This window comes from Stenella coeruleoalba (genome assembly GCF_951394435.1).
Source record: "Stenella coeruleoalba genome assembly, chromosome: 16".
Lineage (NCBI taxonomy): Eukaryota > Metazoa > Chordata > Mammalia > Artiodactyla > Delphinidae > Stenella > Stenella coeruleoalba.
The window spans coordinates 41,152,308-41,174,504 of NC_137162.1; the positions used below are offsets into that span (position 1 = coordinate 41,152,308).

The 22,197-nt window shown below is 36.7% G+C and overlaps 1 protein-coding gene across 7 annotated transcripts in view; it reads right to left on the reverse strand.

The window, feature by feature from the left end:
- PCDH15 (protocadherin related 15) overlaps positions 1–22,197 on the reverse strand; it is a 1,372,333-nt gene that overhangs the window by 321,390 nt on the left and 1,028,746 nt on the right. For 6 of the 7 annotated variants that reach the window (XM_079899577.1, XM_079899579.1, XM_079899582.1 and 3 more), the window contains 2 exons: positions 18,708–18,816; positions 4,728–4,840 (listed from right to left, as the gene is read on the reverse strand). In XM_079899577.1, coding sequence (XP_079755703.1) covers positions 4,728–4,840; positions 18,708–18,816 — 222 coding nt within the window. Of the gene's footprint in view, positions 1–4,727; positions 4,841–7,937; positions 8,239–18,707; positions 18,817–22,197 lie in introns of those variants that run through there. The other variant, XM_079899581.1, reaches the window with a different exon arrangement.

Below are 22,197 nucleotides of genomic sequence, written 5' to 3' on the forward strand. Positions count from 1 at the left end.
CTGTGTAAAATATGTATATTTTCCTTAGAAGGAGAATTTTTTGTTTGTTTGTTTAAATACAGTCATAAATAGCTTTAAACTGTCTTAATATAGGTATGGCTTTTTTCCAGGGATTGAATTTATTCGACAAGTTCCTTGCACCTTTATTCCTGACAGAGGCAGGATAAAATTCTATCAAATACAGGCACTTTCAAATATATGTATTTAAATGCAATGAAGATGCAGTACCCAAATCCAGCAGCCTTAAAAGATTTACTGTGCCAGGGAGAAAGCCATTACAAGAAATATGTATTGAGCACTTTTTTTTTTTTTTTTTGCGGTACGCAGGCCTCTCACTGTTGTGGCCTCTCCTGTTGCGGAGCACAGGCTCCGGACGCGCAGGCTCAGCGGCCATGGCTCACGGGCCCAGCCGCTCCGCGGCATGTGGGATCTTCCCGGACCGGGGCACGAACCCGCATCCCCTGCATCGGCAGGCGGACTCTCAACCACTGTGCCGCCAGGGAAGCCCTTGAGCACTTTTACACATTGTACATGGATAGGCTTATGGGCTTGGGCCACAATGTTTAAGAAATATATTACAATCTGCCCTCCCTCCTATAAAGGTCAGGGGAAAATAAACAGGCAAATTCTATATAGAATGATCAAAGCCACCATAGGGACTAGTAGGATGCAAGGAAGGGCTTTCGATCAGTGGTCATGCCTTTCCAGAGGAACTGTCTGTCTTAGCATGCAAAGCATCAATGAAATATCAGTGTGAATTAGACTGTTGATTAAAAAAAAAAAAAAACGAGGAATGATTCAGGAAGAACAGCAAATTCCTGGAGGCTAGAAAGAGCATGGTGAGTTTAAGGCAGTGCAAGTGGTTGAGTATGGCTGGCAGAGAAAAGTATGCAGGGTGACTGATGAGAGCTTAGGGTTAATTATGCCCATTATGTGGAAATAAAAGATGTTAAAGGTCAGCCTGCTAGGCAGTATAAGTAGGTCAATGAACAACAACATGAAAATCAGAGGGACCATGATACAGTGATATTTGTGGTATCATTGTGACCCTTGCTATTAGTTGTTAATTAAAGAGATTTAGACAGGTACTTCCCTGGTGGTACAGTGGTTAAGAATCCGCCTGCCAATGCAGGGGCCACAGGTTCGAGCCCCGGTCCAGGAAGATCCCACATGCCGCGGAGCAACTAACCCCGTGCGCCACAACTACTGAGTCTGTGCTCTAAAGCCTGCAAGCCACAACTGCTGAGCCCTCAAGCCACAACTACGGAAGCCCGTGTGCCTAGAGCCCATGCTCCTCAACAAAAGAAGCCACCACGATGAGAAGCACGTGCACTGCAACAAAGAGTAGCCCGCACGCAGCAATGCAGACCCTATGCAGCCAAAAATAAATAAATAAAAGAAATACATTTTTTAAAAAGTGAGATTTAGACAAAAAAATTATGTTTGAGCAACTGAAAGACAGTGAATTATTGATAATTTATCCATTTAATGCTTGTATTAGATGCCCAGAGTATAAATATATAAATTATTAATATTTTTTAAAAAATACTGCACTTCTAATAATGAAGATGAATGTTCTGGACTTTGTTAGAGACACTCCATGCATGAACTAATTCATCATCATCTAGAATCTAAAATGTGCTTTCATATTTCTATTGCATAATTATTTTTTGCTGTATAACTATGGTGACTGCATAAACTTTCATCCAAACTGGGACATTTTTGAGGGTGAAAGATGTGTTATAAATAATTACACAAGGACAATAGGCATAAACATGAACTGTCCTGGGCAAACCCAGGACTGGCTATGATTCTTATTCAAAATGTGTGTTTCATTTTAAAGTGTGCTTAAATGATTGCAATTATGTAAAATTTGGAATAGTGTTTTGAAATGGAACACCCTTTTCTCTTTTAATTAGATGTGTTTTAATCCTTTAATATTCTAAAGTTGGTGAACTACTCCATTTTGCCTTCCTAGTTTCACCTTCACATTTTTATTTGTCAGTATACTTAGTAAATAACTGGCAGAAATAGATAAAATGAAGATGATAAATTTCTAATTTGTGACACCAGCTGTTAAATGTGCATACAGCTTTTTAAAGCAGAATTCTTCTTCAAAGTCTAAAAGAGGATACTTCATTGTATTTTATTTTTCCTTAGCTTCCAAAACAGAAATTGGGATCAAGTCCAATAAAAAAAATTATGGCCAATGAAAAATGAAGCATTATTAAAATAAGAAAAAGGGAAGAATTTGAAAGACTTACTGCAGAGGAGAACTACCAGATTGTAGCACTTCAATGGATCCTTATACAAAGACACAATACTCAGCTAATATTCAAGCAAGTGGCACATTATTATTCTTACAGATTGATACCTTTGCTTATTATCCCCTTGACTGCACACAAAACACAATAATTTGAATCTAATAATGTCAGTAAAAACTTCCATTAATAATATAAAGTGTTATTAAAACAAAAAAAATTATCTGTGGCTTGTCCCAATTGATTTTTGTTTCTATAACTGATAGACTGAGTTTCACTATACCTGGGTACACCAGGACAACTGACTTTGATAATAAAGAAAAATAACTGATTTCAGATTTCAAGTGGGGCAGTTTGGAAACAGTGCTTTGTCAAGTTTCTTAACTCCCACAGAGTGTAGCACCACAGGGCTCCAGGTAGATCCACAGGAGACGATGGAAACACATTTTGGAGTTTTATATAGTCCAATGATAATTAAAATAAAACCATGCAAGATGAATCTCATGCGTGACTATTTTACATAAATGGTAAAAAGAGCCTTTCTCTGTTGAATGACTCCCAAACCCCTACTGAATGAAATCCAAGGAAATTGCAGTCGAACATAAGGCTCTCTCCAGGGTCTGGCTCTATACCTCATTTCCCTGTTAACTGCTCGTAGCCTGGTACATCATGCCTCCAAGCTTTTGCTTCTGTTCTTCCTTATGGTCAAACGTATTTCCTGCTTTCATTCATTAGCCAAAGCCATCCAATACAACACTGAGCTTGGGATAATCCCCAGAAAATTTTCCCTGAGTCCCAGATTAATTTAAATGTCTTTAATCTGTGCTTCGTTAGAGCTTTTACATTGCCTTCCTGTTAGCAGTTGATGTGTTGTATTTGGTTTATCAGCTTACGTGATTCTTTCCCCTTCTAGACTACCCATTCTTCAAGGACAAAGAAACAATCAATAAATACAGAATCTACTGTGTATAACATAATCGGTGCTAACAAAATATGTCCTAATTTGAGCTAAAATTAAATGTATCGATGTATTATTGTCTGCAGTTGCACTGACAGATAATTAAACCATTTCTAAGGAAATGCATCTTGGTGAAGTGAAATAAGTATGGCTTTAGCTTAGATAAACTTAAATTTGAATTTCAATTCTGCTGCTTATTAGTGATGTAACTCTGATTCAATCACTTGCCCTATCTGAACTTTAGTTTTGACATTTGTACCCAGAAGCATAGTACTAAGTACTAAGGTTGTGGCTATAAAATATACATAAAACACCCTGTACAATGTACATGCTCAGTAAGCTTCTTTACCTTACTTCCTTTTCTTTTAACACTTCTAAATTAAAAAAAAAAATGCCATAGGGCTGCATATCTATATCTATTTTTTGCATGTTTAGATATGAAAAAGTCAGACAATACACACTAGACATACTGTGTGTCCTTGCTTATTTCTGTTCTTTTACTTAAAATGCTTTTCTCCTAGCCCCGATCTCTATTTGGTAAATTCATACTCTCCTTTCACTGCTCAGCTCAAATCTTACCTTCTCAGTAAAGTCTCTAAGAATTAACGGATAGATCATCTGGGTTTCCACAATACCTTTGTAATGACTTTATTACAATATATTATATATTATTAAATCAAAATTGTAATGCCAAATGGATTCCCTTAGCTTTGAAAAATTTTGTGGTTGAAGATCATTTTTCAAAATAAATAATGAAACATATACTAAAATAATTTCTGGACAAGCAAGATCTTTTCGTTTTAGTTTTGAAAAAGCAATAACATTTAAAAACATAACACATTATTAAAATAAAAATATATATAAATCCAGGCACTTTTTTTTTTTTTTTGCGGTACGCGGGCCTCTCACTGCTGTGGCCTCTCCCGTTGTGGAGCACAGGCTCCGGACGCACAGGCTCAGCGGCCATGGCTCACAGGCCCAGCTGCTCCATGGCATGTGGGATCCTCCCGGACCGGAGCACAAACCCGTGTCCCCTGCATCGGCAGGCGGACTCCCAACCACTGCGCCACCAGGGAAGCCCCAGGCACTTTTTAAATACATTCATTGGTTAAGCTTTTGTGGTCAAAAATTAAATCCACTTGGTAAAAAACAAACAAACAAATAGGAAACAAAACCTAAACTAAATGTTAGAAGATATAATAAATTATAGTATGTAGAATTACATACATTTGACCAAGGCATTTATTACATATAAAAATATCAGTATTTGAATAGCACTGTAATATAAAAAGTTATGTTAAAGAAAAGCAACACAGATAATGTGTTAGAACTGTTGCACTTCACCTTTTTAAAGAAAAATTGGCTAATTGCAGTTCAAATTAATTTTAATTTTTATAGCTTAAAAGTCCCTACAGTAGCCTCTAGAGGATTCACTGATAAACACAAGAACATTAGAACGTTAGCTATATTTATAAACCCAAGAACGTTAAGCAATTAGTTAAATTTACCTTAATAACCAAATCAAACTTCTGGTGAAAGTCTCTATTTACTGGCTCCAGGAGACTAAGTTCTGCAGTCCTTGGATGCATATGAAAAAATCGTGGGTAATCCTCAGGAGTCCCTGAAAGACATTGATATTTCAGCACTTAATTGAGAACAATAAGTAATATGTGTATTTGCTATATCTATTTCCCTTCATTAACTGAGGAACAAAATCATAATTTTATTAGTAAATTAAGTTTCAAAATTATACAGTCTAGGGAAAGCAGATGCAAATGTGGTATATCATTCATTAGTTTATGAGTAAGAGGGTGAAAATACCTGTTTGGATGATTTTCCAAATATCTTTTATTAAGTGAGTAATTAATTTGAAACTTCATCACATAAAAGAGATATAAAGTGTATTGAGAACAAATTTTGAATTATAAAATTGTATTTTAGTGGTACATAAATCTTAATTATAATCTGCATCGCCTTTCACCATATCTTGTGACAATGACTAGTAATTTGTACCAAATTGCTTGGAAATTAAAATAAGAATATTCTGTTCTAGCTGGGCAAGTATTTTTTCTTAAGATAAGTAATCAGCTGAATAACTCAATCATATGAAATAAATAAAATATTTTGAATTACTCAGTGTCTACAGAGGATATTTCTTTTTTTTGCGGTACGCAGGCCTCTCACTGTTGTGGCCTCTCCCGTTGCGGAGCACAGGCTCCGGACGCGCAGGCTCAGCGGCCATGGCTCATGGGCCCAGCTGCTCCGTGGCATGTGGGACCTTCCCGGACCGGGGCACGAACCCGCGTCCCCTGCATTGGCAGGCGGACTCTCAACCACTGCGCCACCAGGGAAGCCCGACAGAGGATATTTCTTAAATGCAGCCATTTTAGTAAGTTGAAATTTCCTTGAATTGTATCATTTTCCTTTGTATACTACAACATTCTTTTTTCCCAAAGTGAAAATAAAGTGGAAGTCAAATCATATAACTGTGGAATATATGCATTTAGCATAACAATAATGATAAGAATAAAATAATACAGCTGCCAATTATTGAATCCTACACTGTACTAACTGCTTTATATAAGTAATCATTGATAACTCTGTAAATCATTCCCATTTTACACAGGAGAACATTGGAGATTTGCAATATTAAGTAATTTGTCCAAAGTCAAAGAGACAATGTCAGACAGAACTTGCATTCAAATCTAGGTTGACAGATGCCAAAAATATGCAAAAATGCGTTAATTGCTATACTGTTTTGCTTCAACTATGAGACAAGAAAGAAAATTTTCCTGGGCATTATGTGAGGGGAGAAAATGTATGCCAGTAAAATAGACTTTAAAATCCAGAAATTAGGGCTTCCCTGGTGGCACAGTGGTTGAGAGTCCGCCTGCCGATGCAGAGGACACGGGTTCGTGCCCCGGTCCGGGAAGATCAGACATGCCGGGGAGCGGTTAGGCCCGTGAGCCATGGCCGCTGAGCCTGTGCGACCGGAGCCTGTGCGACCGGAGCCTGTGCTCCGCAACAGGAGAGGCCACAACAGTGAGAGGCGCGCGTACCGCCAAAAAAAAAAAAAAAAAAAATCCAGGAATAGTCAAAATTGCATTTGAAAATTGAGCTTATGATAAAGGAGTCATCTCAAAATAATAATGGAAAATGGATTTTTGAATAGGAGCATTAACCTAATAGGAGAGACAGAAAATGATAAAATTATGTCTATTCTTCATACAATATACTAGAGTAAACCCCAAATGGATAAGATATTCATGCACAATAAGCAATAAAACAACAGCTAGTAATAGATGAAAACATGGATGAATTCTATTCTAATGTGAGAGTGGGCATAACTTTCCTACCTATGGCTCAAAATAAAGAATTAATAAGGAAAAAGAGTGATAAATTTAATGGCATTACAAATTGCATGGCAAAACACAATAAACAAAGTAAGACTGCAGGTGACAAACTAGGGAAATATTTGTATTTACGTCAGAGACAAAGGCTCATATCCCTAACATATGTACATTTTCAAATTACGAAAGTAAAAGATCAGCAATATATTTATTAAAAAATTTTGGGATAGAGAATGAACAGATGGTTCACAGAAAGAGAAAGGCAGATGACTCTTGACTGCACACAAAGATATTCACCTTTATACATAAGAAGAAAAACTCAAAACCACACTGAGATTCTATTTCTCTCTTGCTCAGTTAGCAATGGTCCAAGGTGGATGCCAAAATCCATGAACTGAATTTTTGCTAATGATCCCACCATTTTTCTCACTATACTGGTTCAAATCTCCTTATTCCTCTAATACAACTCTGCATATATTTTCCAAATGATTCTTCCTTGTCTGTCATTCTCCCCATGGTTTTCACTTACACAGTGTTTGCTCATTCAGAGTCTTGTCATTTCATTCTTCTACCACTGTGATAGCCTCCTAAATCTTCTAACATCCCATTTACTTATAATCACTGAAATGAACGTTACTTGAAATAAATGCCACTTTCCTCTCCCAGTTAGCTAGATACAATTTTTACTTATTGTTTACTGTGGTGATCCCCAAAGTAGGATTGAGGAAAAAATATCAAACCTCTTGGAACAGGTTAAGCTGGCGGAAGAGGAACAGGTTAAGATGGCGGAAGAGAAAGACGCGGAGATCACCTTCCTCCCCACAGATACATCAGAAATACATCTACACGTGAAACAACTCCTACAGAACACCTACTGAACGCTGGCAGAAGACCTCAGACCTCCTAAAAGGCAAGAAACCCCCCCACGTACCTGGGTAGGGAAAAAGAAAAAAGAATAAACAGAGACAAAAGGATAGGGACGGGACCTGCACCAGTGGGAGGCAGCTGTGAAGGAGTTTTCCATACACTAGGAAGCCCCTTCGCGGGCGGAGACTGCGGGTGGCGGAGGGGAAAAGCTTCGGAGCCACAGAGGAGAGCACAGCAACAGGGGTGCGAAGGCAAAGCGGAGAGATTCCCGCACAAAGGATCCGTGCCGACCGGCACTCACCAGCCCGAGAGGCTTGTCTGCTCCCCCGCCACAGCGGGCGAGGCTGTGAGCAGAGGCTCGGGCTTCGGTCAGAGCGCAGGGAGAGGACTGGGGTTGGCGGCGTGAACACAGCCTGCAGGGGGTTAGTGCGCCACGGCTAGCCGGGAGGGAGTCCGGGGAAAAGTCTGGGCCTGCCGAAGAGGCAAGAAACTTTTTCTTACCTCTTTGTTTCCTGGTGCACGAGGAGAGGGGATTAAGAGCGCTGCTTAAAGGAGCTCCAGAGACCGGTGCGAGCCGCGGCTAAAAGCGCGGACCCCAGAAACGGGCATGAGACGCTAAGGCTGCTGCTGCCGCCACCAAGAAGCCTGTGTGCGAGCACAGGTCACTATCCACACCCCGCTTCCGGGGAGCCTGTGCGGCCCGCCACTGCCAGGGTCCCGGGAGCCAGGGTCAACTCCTCCAAGAGAACGCACGGCGCGCCTCAGGCTGGTGCAACGTCACGCAGGCCTCTGCCGCCGCAGGCCCGCCCCACACTCCGTGCCCCTCCCTCCCCCTCGGCCTGAGTGAGCCAGAGCCACCGAATCAGCGGCTTCTTTAACCCCGTCCTGTCTGAGCGTCCTGTCTGAGCAAAGAACAGACGCCTTACGGCGACCTACACGCAGAGGCGGGGCCAAATCCAAAGCTGAGCCCCTGGGAGCTGTGAGGGCAAAGAAGAGAAAGGGAAATCTCTCCCAGCAGCCTCAGAAGCAGCAGATTAAAGCTCCACAATCAACTTGATATACCCTGCATCTGTGGAATACCTGAATAGACAACGAATCATCCCAAATTAAGGAAGTGGACTTTAGGAGCAAGATCTATGATTATTTCCCCTTTTCCTCTTTTTGTGTGTATGTGTATGCTTCTGTGTGAGATTTTGTCTGTATAGCTTTGCTTCCAACATTTGTCCTAGGGTTCTATCTGTCCGTTTTTTTTTCTCTTAATAATTATATTTTTAGTTTAATAACTTTATTATATGTTATCTTACTTTATCTACTTTTTTCCTTCCTTCCCTCCCTCCTTCCTTCCTTCCTCCCTCCCTCGCTCCTTTCTTTCTTTCTACTTCTACTAATTCTTTCTTTCTACTTTTTCTCCCTTTTATTCTGAGCCGTGTGGATGAAAGGCTCTTGGTGCTCCAGCCAAGAGTCAGTGCTGTGCCTCTGAGGTGGGAGAGCCACCTTCAGGACACTGGTCAACAAGAGACCTCCCAGCTCCACGTAATATCAAAAGGCAAAAATCTCCCAAAGATCTCCATCTCAACACCAGCACCCAGCTTCACTGAACGACCAGCAAGCTACAGTGCTGGACACCCTATGCCAAACAACTAGCAAGACAGGAACACAACCTCACCCATTAGCAGAGAGGCTGCCTAAAATCATAATAAGTCCACAGACACCCCAAAACACACCACCAGACGTGGACCTGCCCACCAGAAAGACAAGATCCAGCCTCATCCACCAGAACACAGGCACTAGGCCCCTCCACCAGGAAGCCTACAAACCCACTAAACCAACCTTAGCCACTGGGGACAGACACCAAAAACAACGGGAACTACGAACCTGCAGCCTGCAAAAAGGAGACCCCAAACACAGTAAGATAAGCAAAATGAGAAGACAGAAAAACACACAGCAGATGAAGGAGCAAGATAAAAACCCACCAGACCTAACAAATGAAGAGGAAATAGGCAGTCTACCTGAAAAAGAATTCAGAATAATGATAGTAAAGATGATCCCAAATCTTGGAAATAGAATAGACAAAATGCAAGAAACATTTAACAAGGACCTAGAAGAACTAAACATGAAACAAACAATGATGAACAACACAATAAATGAAATGAAAATACTCTAGATGGGATCAATAGCAGAATAACTGAGGCAGAAGAACGGATAAGTGACCTGGAAGATAAAATAGTGGAAATAATTACTGCAGAGCAGAATAAAGAAAAAAGAATGAAAAGAACTGAGGACAGTCTCAGAGACCTCTGGGACAACATTAAATGCACCAATATTCGAATTATAGGGGTTCCAGAAGGAGAAAAGAAAAAGAAAGGAACTGAAAAATATTTGAAGAGATTATAGTTGAAAACTTCCCTAATATGGGAAAGGAAATAGATAATCAAGTCCAGGAAGCACAGAGAGTCCCACACAGCATAAATCCAAGGAGAAATACGCCAAGACACATATTAATCAAACTGTCAAAAATTAAATACAAAGAAAACATATTAAAAGCAGCAAGGGAAAAACAACAAATAACACACAAGGGAATCCCCATACGGTTAACAGCTGATCTATCAGCAGAAACTCTGTAAGCCAGAAGGGAGTGGCAGGACATATTTAAAGTGAGGAAGGAGGAAAACCTGCAACCAAGATTACTCTACCCAGCAAGGATTTCATTCAGATTTGATGGAGAAATTAAAACCTTTACAGACAAGCAAAAGCTGAGAGAGTTCACACCACCAAACCAGCTCTACAACAAATGCTAAAGGAACTTCTCTAGGCAAGAAACACAAGAGAAGGAAAAGACCTACAATAACGAACCCAAAACAATTTAGAAAATGGGAATAGGAACATACATATTGATAATTACCTTAAATGCAAATGGACTAAATGCTCCCACCAAAAGACACATTAGCTGAATGGATACAAAAACAAGACCCATATATATGCTGTCTACAAGAGACCCACTTCAGACCTAGAGACACATACAGACTGAAACTAAGGCGATGGAAAAAGATATTCCATGCAAATTGAAACAAAAAGAAACCTGGAGTAGCAATTCTCATATCAGACAAAATAGATTTTAAAATAAAGAATATTAGAAGAGACAAAGAAGGACACTACATAATGATCAAGGGATCGATCCAAGAAGAAGATGTAACAATTATAAATATTTATGCACCCAACATAGTAGCACCTCAATATATAAGGCAAATACTAACAGCCATAAAAGGGGAAATCGACAGTCACACACTCACAGTAGGGGACTTTAACACCCCACTTTCACCAATGGACAGATCATCCAAAATGAAAATAAATAAGGAAACACAAGCTTTAAATGATACATTAAACAAGATGGACTTAATTGATATTTATAGGACATTCCATCCAAAAACAACAGAATACACATTTTTCTCAAGTGCTCATGGAACATTCTCCAGGATAGATCATATCTTGGGTCACAAATCAAGCCTTGGTAAATTTAAGAAAATTGAAATTGTATCAAGTATCTTTTCCAACCACAATGCTATGAGACTAGATATCAATTACAGGAAAAGATCTGTAAAAAATACAAACACATGGAGGCTAAACAATACACTACTTAATAACGAACTGATCACTGAAGAAATCAAAGAGGAAATTTAAAAATACCTAGAAACAAATGACAATGGAGACATGACGACCCAAAATCTATGGGATAGAGCAAAAGCAGTTCTAAGAGGGAAGTTTATAGCAATACAATCCTACCTTAAGAAACAGGAAACATCTCGAATAAACAACCTAACCTTCCACCTCAAGCAATTAGAGAAAGAAGAACAAAAAACCCTCAAAGTTAGCAGAAGGAAAGAAATCATAAAAATCAGATCAGAAATAAATGAAAAAGAAATGAAGGAAACGATAGCAAAGATCAATAAAATTAAAAGTTGGTTCTTTGAGAAGATAAACAAAATTGATAAACCATTAGCCAGACTCATCAGGAAAAAAAGGGAGAAGACTCAAATCAATACAATTAGAAATGAAAAAGGAGAAGTAATAACCGACACTGCAGAAATACAAAAGATCATGAGAGATTACTACAAGCAATTCTATGCCAATAAAATGAACAACCTGGAAGAAATGGACAAATTCTTAGAAATGCACAACCTGCCAAGACTGAATCAGGAAGAAATAGAAAATATGAAGAGAACAATCACAAGCACTGAAATTGAAACTGTGATTAAAAATCTTGCAACAAGCAAAAGCCCAGGACCAGATGGCGTCACAGGCGAATTCTATCAAACATTTAGAGAAGAGCTAACACCTATCCTTCTCAAACCCTTCCAAAATATAGCAGAGGGAGGACCACTCCCAAACTCATTCTATGAGGCCACCATCACCCTGATACCAAAACCAGACAAGGATGGCACAAAGAAAGAAAACTACAGGCCAATATCACTGATGAACATAGATGCAAAAATCCTCAACAAAATACTAGCAAACAGAATCCAACAGCACATTAAACGGATCATACACCATGATCAAGTGGGATTTATTCCAGGAATGCAAGGATTCTTCAATATACGCAAATTAATCAACATGATACGCCATATTAACAAATTGAAGGAGAAAAACCATATGATCATCTCAATAGATACAGAGAAAGCTTTCGACAAAATTCAACACCCATCTATGATAAAAGCTCTGCAGAAAGTAGGCATAGAGGGAACTTTCCTCAACATAATAAAGGCCATATATGACAAAGGCGCAGCCAACATCATCCTCAATGGTGAAAAACTGAAAGCATTTCCAGTAAGATCAGAAACAACACAAGGTTGCTCACTCTCACCACTCTTATTCAATATAGTTTTGGAAGTTTTAGCCACAGCAATCAGAGCAGAAAAGGAAATAAAAGGAATCCAAATCGGAAAAGAAGAAGTAAAGCTGTCACTGTTTGCAGATGACATGATACTATACATAGAGAATCCTAAAGATACTACCAGAAAACTACTAGAGCTAATCAATGAATTTGGAAAAGTAGCAGGATACAAAATTAATGCACAGAAATCTCTGGCATTCCTATACACTAAAGATGAAAAACCTGAAAGTGAAATCAAGAAAACACTCCCATTTACCATTGCAACAAAAAGAATAAAATATCTAGGAATAAACCTACCTAAGGAGACAAAAGACCTGTATGCAGAAAATTATAAGACACTGATGAAAGAAATTAAAGATGATACAAATAGATGGAGAGATATACCATGTTCTTGGATTTGAAGAATCAACATTGTCAAAATGACTCTACTACCCAAAGCAATCTATAGATTCAATGCAATCCCTATCAAACTACCACTGGCATTTTTCACAGAACTAGAACAAAAAATTTCGCAATTTGTATGGAAACACAAAAGACCCCGAATAGCAAAAGCAATCTTGAGAACGAAAAATGGAGCTGGAGGAATCAGGCTCCCAGACTTCGGACTATACTACAAAGCTACAGTAATCGAGACAGTATGGTACTGGCACAGAAACAGAAAGATAGATCAATGGAACAGGATAGAAAGCCCAGAGATAAACCCACGCACATATGGACACCTTATCTTTGATAAAGGTGGCAGGAATGTACAGTGGAGAAAGGACAGCCTCTTCAATAAGTGGTGCTGGGAAAATTGGACAGGTACATGTAAAAGTATGAGATTAGATCACTCCCTAACACCATACACAAAAATAAGCTCAAAATGGATTAAAGACCTAAATGTAAGGCCAGACACTATCAAACTCTTAGAGGAAAACATAGGCAGAACACTCTATGACATAAATCACAGCAAGATCCTTTCTGACCCACCTCCTAGAGAAATGGAAATAAAAACAAAAATAAACAAATGGGACCTAATGAAACTTCAAAACTTTTGCACAGCAAAGGAAACATAAACAAGACCAAAAGACAACCCTCAGAATGGGAGAAAATATTTGCAAATGAAGCAACTGACAAAGGATTAATCTCCAAAATGTACAAGCAGCTCATGCAGCTCAATAACAAAGAAACAAACAACCCAATCCAAAAATGAGCAGAAGACCTAAATAGACATTTCTCCAAAGAAGATATACAGACTGCCAACAAACACATGAAAGAATGCTCAACATCATGAATCATTAGAGAAATGCAAATCAAAACTACAATGAGATATCATCTCACACCAGTCAGAATGGCCATCATCAAAAATTCTAGAAACAATAAATGCTGGAGAGGGTGTGGAGAAAAGGGAACACTCTTGCACTGCTGGTGGGAATGTGAATTGGTTCAGCCACTATGGAGAACAGTATGGAGGTTCCTTTAAAAACTACAAATAGAACTACCATATGACCCAGCAATCCCACTACTGGGCATATACCCTGAGAAAACCAAAATTCAAAAAGAGTTATGTACCAAAATGTTCATTGCAGCTCTATTTACAATAGCCCGGAGATGGAAACCACCTAAGTGCCCATCATCGGATGAATGGATAAAGAAGATGTGGCACATATATACAATGGAATATTACTCAGCCATAAAAAGAAACGAAATTGAGCTATTTGTCATGAGGTGGATAGACCTAGAGTCTGTCATACAGAGTGAAGTAAGTCAGAAAGAAAAAGACAAATACTATATGCTAACACATATATATGGAATTTTAGAAAAAAAAAATGTCATGAAGAACCTAGGGGTAGGTAAGACAGGAATAAAGACACAGACCTACTGGAGAACGGACTTGAGGATATGGGGAGGGGAAAGGGTGAGCTGTGACAGGGCGAGAGAGAGTCATGGACATATATACACTAACAAACATAAGGTAGATAGCTAGTGGGAAGCAGCCGCATGGCACAGGGATATCAGCTTGGTGCTTTGTGACCGCCTGGAGGGGTGGGATAGGGAGGGAGACGCAAGAGGCAACAGATATGGGAACATATTGTATATGTATAACTGATTCACTTTGTTATAAAGCAGAAACTAACACACCATTGTAAAGCAATTATACCCCAATAAAGATGTTAAAAAAATAAAAATAAAAAAATAAAATAAAATGTGTTTCTTATAGATAGCATGTAGTAAGATCATGTTTTTCTTTTTCTCTTTTTATGTATTGTGCCAATCTGAATCTTTTAATTGGAACATTGAATCCATTTACATTGATTGTGATTACTAAAAAGATGTTATTTACCTCTGCCATTTTGCTGTCTTCTATATATCTTAGGCCCTTTTTGTTCCTCTATTGTTCCATTACTGCTTTATTTTTCATGTGTACTGTTTAAATTCCTTTGTTTTGTTCTTTACTATAAATTTTCAAATTATGTAAACAACTAAATTGTTAAACTATTCTCCTAGTGGCTATGCTGGGAATTAAGATTGATGTCTTAATTTATGGCAATCTAATTTGGACCAATAGCAACTTAACTTCAATAGTATATAAAAATTTTACTCCTGTATAACTCATTTTACCTTTGCTCTTTGCTGTTATTATCACAAGTTACATGTTTCTACTTTGTCCATCAATATAGATGTATAATTATTGATTTATGATATTTTCTTTAAATCAAATAAGAGAAAGAAGAATTACTAACATGTGTGTGTGTGTGTGTGTGTGTGTGTGTGTATATATATATATATAAAATGTCTTTTATACTTAACTATGTAGTTATTTTTACCAGTGTTCTTTATTTCTTCATGTAGAACTGAGATACTTTCTATTGTGCTTTCATTTCAGCCTTAGGTCTCTACCCTTCAATATTTCTTGTAGCAAAGGTGTGTTACTGATAAATTCTCAGATTATCTGGGAATATCTTAATTTCTCATTTATTTTTGAAGGCTATATTTGCTGTATTTAGAACTATTAATGAACATTTTCTTTTTCTTTCAGTTCTCTGAACATGTCATACTAATGTATTCCAGTATCCATGTTGCCTGATGAGAAGTCGGGTTATAATTTTATTGAGAATCAATTTCTATTATAAAGTCGCCTCTTTTTTGTTACTTTTGAATTATTTTTTGTCTGTGTCATTTGACAGTTTGATTGGGATGTGTCTAAGAGTGGATTTATTGTAGGTCTATTCTCTTGGGGAGTTCAATTAGCTTCTTGGAGGTATAGATTGTTTTCCTCAAATTTAGTTTTTGATCATTACTTATTCCTATATTCTTTCTGCCCCTTTCTGTTCTCTCCTTCTGGGACTCCTGTTATGCATAAATTGGTCCACAGAATGGTATTTTTTAGGTCTCTGAAGCTCTCTTTGCATTTCTTCATTCTTTTTCTCTTTCATCTTCTCAGATTTGGTAATTCAATTGACCTCTCTTCAAGTTTGCTGATTCTTTCTTCTTCCTGCTTGAATCTTCATTGAGCCCTGCTAGTGAATTTTTAATTTCAGCTGCTATACTTTTCAACTCCAAAATTTGTTTCCTTTTCATAATTTCTATCTTTTTGTTGATATTCTCTATTAAGATGACATAGAATTGGCTCAGGCTACTGTGGGTAATCAACAGCAGTGGCAGTAATTCCCCCATTGATAATAATGATGGTAGGACCAGTGAAGGGGTTGGCTTTTTACACACATCAGCATCCACATCCTCAAGTCTAGTAATCCGACTATCAACAATGTGTGAAAGTAGAAGAGCTTGCCACCTAGCAACTGGGAAAACAAGCTCTGAAGGACACATACATTCAGAATTATCTGGATGGACATAAGGGAAACTAAGAGTTCTGGAAAAATAGGTAAAATCAGAGCCATGGGAACCCTGTCTTGTGGCAGAGGGAAACGGTTTGTGCTTCTATTCTTAACAGTTTTGCATGACTTAGGAAACATACTTTATTTTGCTTCCTAATGGTAATAACAACATCAACTATCATTTATCGAGTGCTTTTTTCCAGGCACTAATATTTACATGAATTAGATCAAATTCTCAAAACACTTTTACAGAAAAGTCTATTTTGATCAATCCCTTTGTCAAAGGTCTATTTTAAAGAGGAACAATCTGAGACAGAGAGATTAAGTAACTCGCCTAACATTATATGAATAGTAAGGGTTGAAGTCAGGATTTAAACATGGATAGTACAATTCCAGAGGCTATGCTCTCAACACTTACAATGTCCTCTCTGCCTTTTAGAAGTGTACATACTATGAAAATATATCAATTTATTTAACTTAGCTGTGAAAGCAAAGTTAATGATAGAGGTTATATATATTATGTAGTACTATCCATTATCCTAATGTTGGAGGTTGATGAAACTTAACGTCATTATGTCATTTTTCTGTTCTAATTCCTGCATTGGTTCCACGTTTCACTCAGAGTAAAAGCCAACAAAGCTCAATAGTATACAAGACTATATCTTCTGGTCGCCCTTATTTCTCATACCCTCTTTCTTCTACTTCCCCCTCACTGACTCCTCTCCAGTGCTACTGGCCTCATTGATGTTTCTGAAACTCACCAGGCAAACTCCTGCTTCTATCTCTGCCTAGAAACTCTTTTCCCAGATATCAACATGGTTAACTCCTTCAAGTTCTATAGGATTTTACTCAAATCTCACCTTTTCAATGAGACATATCTTGATCAATCCTATTTAATACTGCAACACCCCTTCTGTACCTCTAATCCCATTCATCAGCTCGATTTTTCTCATAGCACTACCATTTATTTTGTATAATAAATACATTTATTTACCACATTAATTGTTTATTGCCTGTTTCTGCTGCCCGAAAACCAGTGCTACAAAGTGAGGAATCTGTCTTGCTCAACAGAGTAAGCACTCATTTATTCAAAGAGATTAAATTTTTTAAAGTGAAAGAAACATGAATATCAGTGGATACTATCCCATTCTGAGTAACATGGTTCCCCAAGACTATCTTTAAATGTAATGCTTTGGACTTTGCACAGGCTGCATCAACTATCTAAATAATTTTTATCCCATTTTATACTTGAAAACCCCTCTCTTTCTGCTAAAATAACTCTGTCTAAGCAATTTTCTTAGAAATCCTTAGTACTTTACTCCCATGAGACCACATGATATGTGGCTCATACTTTATTTGTAGTACTTAAAACCATGTATTTTAATTTATCTTTTGGCATGTTTCTATCCATAGACTCTACCCCTCCCTAACCTAGAACATTTATCCCTCATCTTCGTATCTATAGCATCTAGCATAGTAATTGACATATTGTCAATCCCTCAGTTAATAAAATAAACAATAACTATTTCCTTTTATGTATACCAAACCCCCTACAGACTTAAAAGAGACTTCTGTTTATGTTTATAAGCGCTTTTAAAAAGTTTAATCGTCTAATCTATACAACTGACTTATAATACGTATGTAGTTCTAGACACCAAAGGCTTGAAACAGAATTACTTAAGTTTTCTTTACAGACAGCATTTCTAAGTAGGATATAGCATCATATTTTGAAATCTGTCTAACGTCTCTAGGTGGTTGTGTTGTTATATATGTGTACATGGGGTGGGAAGGGGTTAAGGGTAAAGTTAAATTCCATTGAATAGTTGTTTTCAAGCATACTTCACAAGTGACCTTCTTCATTAAGAGATGTATGGTGTGTTTTACATATATCTGTCTCTCTGGAGACTATAAATCATGCAAAGCAGCAACATCCATATTTTAGCAAAAGCAATTCAAGAAGAGTGACATGATCAGATTCTCATTTTTGCTTTTCGTACAACTGGCAGGTATGCACAAGAATGGATTAAAATGGCTTCTGTGAAATTGTTCAAGGAAAAATTAACCAAGGGTATAATGTTTTCTTGGGGTAACACGATCTTTCTCTTTCCTTTTGGCTCCGATAGCTCTTAAATTTAAGTCACATATTTTTAGAATTATATAATGGTATCCAACCAATGACAAAGTACTAGTAGAGCAAACAGTGTAAGTTTTTCAATTCACTTTCAATTTTTTCTTAGAGAATTCTTTATGAGGTGATACAGAGGAAACTACCAATAAGTGGATTAAATCCTACTTTTGAAGTTGTTTTGCTTCCTCAATAAAAGTGTTCCTACTTGTTGTTCTTCAAATTTCACTGAGACTAATACTAAAGAAGAAAAATGGTTATTTTTAAATGGTTATTTTTAAATTTAGTTTTACATAAAAAATAATTTCAATAAAATTTCTAAAAAATAATTTCTAAAAAGAAAATCTTTGTTATTAAAGTTTTTTTAATTTGAAACATTTTTTTTCCCTACATGATTCTAGAGCTATAACTGAGAGTGCAAAATGTTAGCAGATACAAACCAACAAGGATGGAATAGAGGATGCCTGGCCTATCTGATGGCGGCTGAATATTCCGGTCCTGATCAATGGCTTCGATCGGTGGGGTAACAATGATGGGGTTCAATTCTTCCTGGAAAAAAAATCAGAGAGTTTAGTTCAGCTTCATTACCTCAGAAAGAATTGACACGCAGATATTGTAGTCTGGACAGCTAGGTAACACCTGAGCCAGCAGTTAGACTCAGATTTCAAGATTTGTAGTTGAACACCATAGACTAGTTAATTTTGAATCTGAAGAAAGGACAGACATTATAATAATCTCCAAGAGTGGCCTTGCCTGTTATTGTGGAAAAAATAAAAACAAATATATTCAGAGACAACCCTAGAAAGGTAAACTGAGCTCAGAATGACTTGTATCTCTGGCATATTATCTTCAATTATTATAATTCTTAATTTTAACTGATTCTAATATCTACCCTTCTCTATATATAATATTGGACTCATCATTGCTTGGATTTGTGGTCTGTATTTTAATCGAATAATTTTATAGCATTTAGAAAGAGAACAGTTACGTTAAAATAGTAAAAACTTCACCATCAACTATAAATATATTCTAGCACTGATAATTAAGTGATTTGAAATTTTAGCAAACTATATAATTTAATACCTAAATAATTGAACTTATCAATTATTAAATTACTGTCATTGCATTTTATGTGTTGTTTACACTTAGAAACTTCTCTTTTTCAATATCTTTTTAAAAACCCACTTAATATACGTTTGATATTTAAAATCTAGTATAATCTCCCTTTAACAAAAAAAATAAGATTTAGACTACATGAAAGAAAATTTGCTGCACAATTGTCAATAACAATTGGTCAATGTCAATTTGTGGACACTGTTATTCTCATCTCATGTTATATTGTAAGTATACTATTTCCCAGAAGCTTTTGAAAATATTTAGCCAGATTCCTGTCTCTTTCTGTATGTTAACTAACAGAGAAAGGAAAAACAAATCTAACATGTTCACAATACTCTTATTTAGACACATATATACCTAACATATATTCTTAAGAGGCCAAACTACCATTTCTATTTTTCTTTGATTAGTTTTGCTTTTTTCAAGTGGCAGAAATATCAAATCGTTTGAAAAAGTGCCATACATTTTGAAATATTTTTCCTTTGTGAACATTTTAAAAATGTAGTATTAAGGTGGGTGGCATGGGTCAAGCTGATCACTTTCAACTTTTTATGTGATCATAGAAGAAACACAAGTGGAACAGTCACATATATCTTTGAAGCTTATATACTACAAAATATATGATGTCTGGTTCTTTTCAAAACCTTCCAAACAGTATTGATAATTTTCTTTGTTTTAATTTTTAAAATTTATTTATTTTTTTACTGAAGTATAGTTGATTTACAATGTTGTATTAGTTTCAGGTGTACAGCAAAGTGATTCAGTTATACACACATACAGATCTATTTTTTTTTCAGATTCTTTCCTCTTATAGGTTATTACAAAAATGAGTATGTTTCTCTGTGCTATACAGTACATCTTTGCTTTGATAATTTTCATCCTTAAAATGGGGGAGCAAAGAGCACACATGTGAAATACTCATACAGCCATGGCTCATGAAAATCACATCAGTTTCTGCCTGATCACTGGAACTTTATGCACATATTCAAACAAACAAACAAAAACACCTCAAGGAACTAACAAAAAATACTCTTATTATTTCCATGTATTCCAATATGTATCTGAAGAATTTTCAGGTATATTTTTTACCTCACAAATTGTGACTGACTGTTGTATCCAAAATGTGCATTTGAATATCCTTTCAATTGCATATTTGACCTTGATATATAAGGCTTTTTTTTTTTTTGGTCACCTTAATGTTTCAAACATATACCACTCTGCCTTACATTTAGACCCTATTAATATTGTCTCACTGAAGAAAAGTTCCTAATTTTAACATAGTCCTATACATTCCTTTCTCTTTTCATTTATACTTGGCGATTTCCTCTACCTGAACACATAATCTGACCACCTGAGGAACAGTTGATAATTTTCCCTTATCTACATCTATACAAGAGACTATTGTGCTCATCCATATCAAAATGTATTGAACATTCTTGCTGACTGTACATCTGAGTTTCCGTGCCCATAACTTTCTTGAGAGCAGGGGTAAGGCTGATTTATATCTGTAGCACCAGAAACGTATGGGGCACACAGACATTCAAGAACTGTTGAATAAACGGCTTCTCAGCTCCAGATTATTTAGAGTATTCTTGACCCATGGATCCTTTCCTTTCTCTCTGGGTTCCTGTGGGACATCCAAATACACACACTGACATTTGATAAGTATCTTTTTATAACTCCCAGATCTTTGTGCTCACAAAGTTATTGCACCCAACTGGAGGGAAAAATAATGTGGCCATGGGAGTGGATCAAAATGCACAGATATGGGCTCAGAGTTTTTCACTGAGATGGCCTTTGGGTGTTACAGTAAGTAGTCTCATAAATATTCCAGTAGATTGAGTGGTGAACGTCTGTATCCTACAACAAAACATACCAACCTTGCTAGTAAGTTTTCAATAAGCTATTTAATTCCTCAGAGTTTGAATCCTAATTTTCAAAGTGAGATTAATAATATCTACATTCAACAATTAATGTGAGGATTCATCAAAGAATGTATGTAAAACAGTAAGTGGCATACTTAATACATGGAAATTATTAGTATTATCAAAATTAATATTATTTTTAATTGTGTAATATTGACATTAAACTTGCCTCCAAACTATAAGCAGAGAAAGAGATGGAAAATTTTAATTTCAAGTTGGAAGCTTATTTGAAACCAGATCTTGCATATTTCCTGAAAACATGACACTGACATGAATCTTGAAGGTTTTATTTAGGATTACAAAATTGTTCAAATGTTTCAGGGAATGAAGGGGGACTATCTATCACTGCTATTTAATTTTAAACAGAGATTTGGATGTAAAACCTGCAAAGCAAATTATTTAATGATTATACTTAAACACAATTTTAAATAGTGTATCAGGGAGTTGAATGTTCACTTAAAATGAACATTTCATTTTACTTTATTAAAAGGAATCTTCAGTGATATTCCTTTTCTGTAGACTCAGACACATTACAATTTCATATCCAATTTAAAAACTCATTCCCCACCCTTTGATTAAAGAAATTTGTGATAACTCTTTGATTTATAAATATTCTGATGAGTTATATAAATGTATCAAGCACTTGCTGTGTGCAAAGAATTCCACTAATTGTTCAAGAAGTGTTAAAAAATAGGTAATAGTTCTGGAATTATGAAGGAGCTCACAGTCATGAGGATGGGGACTCAAAGTACATGAACACAATTTAGAAAAATATTTATAAAGACATTTATCAATAAATATTAAAAGAGAGCTCTGGTAGAAAACTCATATGATCAAGTATTATGAGTGAATTAGTCAAAATAACAAGAATCAGAGATAATCAAACACG